Raw genomic sequence first — 6,000 nt, 5'->3', positions numbered from 1 at the left:
AGTAATAATGCATTTGCTACAGGAACCTTGAGGTAGTGATGATGTGTTGTGGGGGTGGGTGGGGTGCAGTTCCTGACATAGTGAGGTAGGCAGTGAGTTCTTTGCCTGTGGACATCCACTGTCCAGGCTCCCACTTGAAGACTTGGGAAAGCAGCATGATCCTTGTGGAACTGTATCCTAGCATGGAGATGGAGGGAGAGCTGGTCAGCACTATATTTAAATCTTTATGATAATAGACTTTAACCAGTAGGTGGTGGAGCTTGGTCAGCAGATCAAAAAGAAAGCAATGCAAAGGTGAGGCTGAGGTCATAGCTGGAAAGGGATAAGGTACAGAATTACATACCGACAGTGATACATGTCGAAAAAGAATCCATTGAACATGAGGTGCTTTGCCATATGCTGAGGAAATTAAAAGTATTAAATAAATATAATATCAGTAAAGTCAAATTCTTTTTCTTAAAGAACATTGGGAATTTTATGATAGTGAAGACCTGAGGAAATGGTTCATTCTGGACACCCAGGGCTGAATTTTCGCTTTGGGGACAAGAAACAGGAGTCGAGACTGTTTCTGGATCCTGAACCTGCCGCCGGGGGAGAAACAGTTATTGACCTAGGACTTTCACGGATGCACCCCCTTAATTGACATGGGGACAGGTTCCCTGTCCAAATAAGTGCAGCAGGTGGGCTCTCGGAGTTCAAGGGCCAATCAGAGGCTTTCCAGCTTGGGTGAAGCAGCAGGCTGCAGTAGACAGTAAGTAACTGAGAGGGCACTTCAACATGGAGGCCACCTCTCATCAACTTTTTTAAAAATTTAAACACAAAGCAGAAAAAGTAGCCAGGCCACCACAGTGGGGGATGGGGGTGGAGTGGAATTCCTCTACAGGGCGGTCTTTGGCTGCACCCCCACCTAGGCAGGCAGGGGAGAGCCTTTTGGGCTGCCAGGAGTACTGACACCCTGGCCTGCAGCTGGGTACCCACCTCCAGGCAGTTAAACTGCTCCCTCATTGCATCAGGAAACTGGAAGACCACTTCCAGAAAATCCCAGTTGACATCCTTTCAGTGCCCTTAATAAGGCTGTTAATGAGCCTAATTGGTTGCCTGCCTCATGGAAGTGGGTAGCCCTGCCGACCCCGAACCCACCTCCACCAAAATGGCCGATGCATGAATGCGGTCGGGAAACTGGCATACTGGACAACACCGGTATTTTCAGGCCCCATCCACCTCCATTCCCAAACTCACCAGCCTCAAATCAGGTCAAGTGCAGAGTAAACGGGAGCTTTACTCAATGCCAACAATGTGCCTCTGCCCCGCAGAAACTCACATCCAATGTATTAGCATGCTACTACTTGCACTTATAATGACCTCAAGAAAGCAATGTAAGTTGCGCTAGTCTAGTGCTTATGATACAAAACTCTTAACCGCGAGGTTTTGTGTTCAAACCACACCATGGCAGACTGTAGTGCTGATCTCTGATAAAATGTGAGCTTGTACCAGAAAAAAATAACAATGAAAACTCCATGATTGTTGCCAAAACCCAATTGGCTCACTGCTGTCCTTCAGGGAAAGGAACCACTCCTTGTACATGGTCTGGTCTACATGTACCTTGAGTCCCACAGTAACTGGCATTCTTGGGCACTCTTCACGCCGAAACAGCAACAAGGAATGAGTAATAAATACTTTCTTCAGCACTATCCACATCCCAGAATGAAAACAAATGGTTCAAGACACTTCACAACTGGGTAAGTGGACATCAAAAAGGATTAGGGGAGGCATTTGAAGGCATGGTCATGGAGGTGAGTTATGAGAAAGGTTTGGAAGGTGGAAAACAATGTAGCAAGATAGTGCAGTTCAGGGAGGGAATTGCAGAATGCAGAGGCATGATGGTGAAGTGAAGGGAAGGTCATGCGAGTGGGAGAGGTCACAAGGCTACAGGCCAAGTGCTGGAAAATGGGATTAGAATAGTTAGGTGCTTGATGGCCGGCACGCACACGATGGGCCGAAGGGCCTGTTTCTGTGCTGTATAACTCTATGACTCTATGAGAAGACCAGGGTGTCTGATCTACATCGTAGTGGTGGAAGGGGTTACAGAGGTAGGATGAAGCCACAAAGGATCAAAGATTTTAAAATCAATGCCTTGGGAGCCAGTGGAGTTTGGCGAGGGCAGGAGGGATAGATGAGTGGGAAAGAATCTGAGTAGAGTCATTTTGGATGAGTTGGAATTTGTGTAAATTGGATCACTGGAGGACAGAATATTTGAGAAGTGAGGCCTGGAAGTAATAAAGGCACAAATGAGAGTCTCTACCTTGATGGGAGTTAGGTAAGAACAGAGGTGAGTGATGTATTAGAGGTGGACACACTGTTGCTTATGATAATCGATGGGATATTGGATTTAACGTCAGCTCAGGCCAAACAGGACGTTGAGGTTAGGTACCATTTAGTTCAGCCTGTACAAATAGACAGGGAAATAGATTGAATGGGGTGTACAGTTTCTGTTGGGATACAGATGGTCTTGGTGTTGCCAGTATAAAGTGGGTGAATGGAAGTATAAAGTTCTGGTTCATGCAGATCTTGATGTCTAACAAATAATTGAACAACATAACAACAGTCATGGATTCAAGGATGGATATCATTAGCAGTTACATGCAAGTTTCTCCGTGGTTATGGATTGTGTCTCTCCACAGGGTAGCATGTTGACAAGGAAGAGGTAGGTGCCATGAATGGAACCTTGAGTGGGCCAGAGGTGACTAGACAGCACAAGAGATGAAGAGCTAGTGATACGCTCTCAGGTACATTTTTCTGTTATTTGCTGCAGCTGCCTGTGGCTTTTTATTGCCACTTAATACTGAATTCAGAATAGTGCACATTAGGAACTAGATTGAGACTGCCCAAACTCTTTCAACATGGGAGCCTTCCAACCACCAATCGAAGGAGACTTTCCTCCCTTCAGACTGGGTTGGACTCAAACTTGTGTCCAAACGGGAAATTTAACAATGAAAATTACTACACTGTCTTATAAACAGAAGGCTGCAAGAGTTCTGGAATGATGCGACTTTTAAACAACTTTTGAATCATGTAACACATGTTTTATATATTTACAGTTTTGGTGTTTAGGTGTCATGGAATCAGGTTGACACACTGAAAGTCCTATTGTACCAGGAATGTGCATTCCTGCTGCCTCCTCTACTAGAACTGGGGGCAAAAGGGTTAAATTATGAGGACTGGTTACACAGGCTAGGCATGTATTCCCTTCAATATAGAAGGATAAGATGTGATCTGATTGAGGTGTTTAAGATAATTTAAGGATTTGATAGGGTAAATAGAGAGAATTATTTACGCTGGTGGGAGTCCAGAGCAAGGCAGTTTAAAATTCATGCTAGGCTGTTCAGCCAGGAAGCACTTCTTCACAAAAAGGGTGGTGGAAATCTGGAACTCTTTCCTCTAAAAAGCTGTTGAGGCTGGGGGTCAATTGAAAATTTCAGAACTGAGATTAATATACTTTTGTTCGGTAAAGGTGTTAAGGGATTTGGGACCAATGTGGGTGAATGGAATTAAGATACAGATCAGCCATGATCTAATTGAATGGTGGAATAGGCTTGAGGGTTGAGTGGCCTACTCAGCCCCATATGAATACTAATTGGAAAGTTGTAGGCATGTTCACCAATAGGTCAGTGGTTGAATGCATCATGTGGGGTGCTAGCAAGCCATACAGAGCAGTGTACCTCAGATTTGACCTCCAAGTTTGTGCTGAATATTGTGTAAATGGACCACATTGGGCTAAATGCACCTGAACTGAGACTGGGACTGGGGAGGGTACACATGGTTCAGTAAATATCAGCTTCTAATTGCTATTCAGTGACCTACTGAGTAAAATCAGCTGTTATGCCATGGTTAAAGAGCTTGCTAACAGTTGCTTAATAGGCTATCATATAAAGAATGTTCTACTGTTTAAATGAGATACAGGAGAGCACGCAGGGCCTGGTGAATAACTGCACATATCAAATCCATTTCTTCGAATTTCTCTCTTCAAAGTCCCAAAGTTTCGAATATCATTTTGGGAGAGTCATCAGGGTGAAGAATTTCCACCACTTAGTTTGCGCTGCGACAAAGTCAGTGCATTAGTTGGTCAATGAGCATCACCTAATACTCAATCCAGAGATGGCCGACACTTTAAGAAAGAGCATCCTGAGCTCATTTGGACTGTGAAAAATGAATGGCGATCATGTTAATAAAGCCCACCAAACACTTCAGTGCATCACGCCCTATTGAAATCCTTGCAGGTCACGAATCAAAATCTGTGAGCAGTACATCCATGTGGGCCTAAAGGCTTGCTTGTATTCTTGCATTAAATTCTGCAGATATCTATGTTGTAACTGCCCCGTTGTTTGCTAACTTAGAAAGTTCTGAGTTCTGTTGGGATTGGTATCCTCTCCAATACTGAATCTGTATTGGATATTGGGATTGAGAATCATTCCCTGACATCACAGAGTTGATTGTCCAACTGTCTTTATCTGTTCTGTGGTTTGTCTTTTCTTCTTTTGTCAGTGCTTGACATACACTGAGTAATGCCTCTGCCTGAGGTAAAACCTGAACTATATCACAAGACTCGTTGCTGTGGTCTTCTTCCTTCATAATGTCTGCTGGAAGGTTATCAAAGTTCTGTAAGAGGAACGCAACACAAACACCCAATTTATTGCAATGTTCTCGCCTCTTTCTCTTTCCTTATCTTAAATCACCCCATATTCTCTAACACCGTCTCCACCAAGTAAACCGTTCTTCATATGTGAGCGAAAACACTGAGGACCTGCAATTCCCAGAGCTGGGTGAGACTTCCAGCTGCTAATCTGTTGCATTTATGATCCCTTCACAAATCCTAGGGACATGTGCATATGGAAAGAGATGGACGCCCACATCACTTAAAGCACTTAATCAGTTGTCCACCCAAGTGTGTTGGGAAGCAGTCAGAGGGCGTGGTGGGCATATATGGTGTGGAGTGCCAAAACTAGTTATTTCTCTGGAGCACCTTCCCTAGGGACTGCACCTTAACATGAAGGCTTGCACACTCCTATGAGCCTGAGTTATTCAGGTGGAAATATAATTCTTGGTCGGACTAGCCAAATCAGACAGGTTGTAAGCTTAGGTCCAGAATAAAGGCCAGTCCACTGGTCCTCCAGGTAGGGTCTTGTGAGTCAGGTTGATGACCTATCCACATAAAGATGCTTTTCATTACAGAAATGATCCAGTGGCAAGTCGAGTCTGTTACAGACTGGCAGATATAAATATCAGCTGTGGAGAACCACCAGCGAACTGCTGGATGTAAGGCACTGTGATACTCTGATGAAATATTTTTCCCTGGAGAGACAGCAGTGGATGAAATGGATTTCCTCACATGCCACTAGACACAGGAGAATCTAACTAAATTTTTGCAGTGTGAAAGGGACTCTCCGAGCCGACCACAAATGGCCAGAAATTTGTCAGAGTTTAAATATACAAAAGTTCTCACTTCTCCCGAGGGCCAGTTAAACATTGACAAACTGCCATCTGGAAGAATTGCGAGCCCCATATCTGCCAGGATTTGGTCCTTGCACACTAGTGTAACTGTATCATGTATCATGCAGGGTTTCTGATGTTGACCCAGCTGCACTTCCTCTTCCTGAGATGTCCACATCAAGGAGACCTGGTGCAAGAAGACTCTACCCCACTTCTGGCAAAAATGTTGCCACTTACGAGCACCAAGGGATGGAGACAAAGCAGAAGTGCCCCCCCCTCAAAATTCTGACCCATTTGGCCACATTGTGCTGCCACCTTGCATCCTGCTCAATTCAGTGATTTTGTACTTTGGCTGTTCATTGTTTATTTGTTCATGGGGGGAGGGTCTAAAGTTTAATTTTTTTTAAATTTTTTTTTTAGAGATACACCACCGAGGCTGTGCCGTCCATCAACCACCCAACATTTAAAATTTTCCTCCTTATTTTCAAATCCCTCCAGGGCCATGCCCCTCCC

At 44.4% G+C, this 6,000-nt stretch overlaps 1 protein-coding gene across 1 annotated transcript in view; it reads right to left on the bottom strand.

Annotated features, from left to right (window-relative positions):
• Positions 1-4,378: 4,378 nt before the first annotated feature.
• Positions 4,379-6,000, bottom strand: part of LOC137374827 (interleukin-20 receptor subunit beta-like) — a 194,195-nt gene continuing 192,573 nt past the window's right edge. The window contains 2 exon segments of the mRNA XM_068041360.1: positions 4,379-4,517; positions 4,519-4,656. Of these exon segments, the coding sequence (XP_067897461.1) occupies positions 4,479-4,517; positions 4,519-4,656 (177 nt within the window). The 3' untranslated portion in view covers positions 4,379-4,478.

The sequence above is a fragment of the Heterodontus francisci genome, chromosome 11 (genome assembly GCF_036365525.1).
Source record: "Heterodontus francisci isolate sHetFra1 chromosome 11, sHetFra1.hap1, whole genome shotgun sequence".
Taxonomy (NCBI): domain Eukaryota; kingdom Metazoa; phylum Chordata; class Chondrichthyes; order Heterodontiformes; family Heterodontidae; genus Heterodontus; species Heterodontus francisci.
This window is presented reverse-complemented; position numbering and strand designations above follow the sequence as displayed.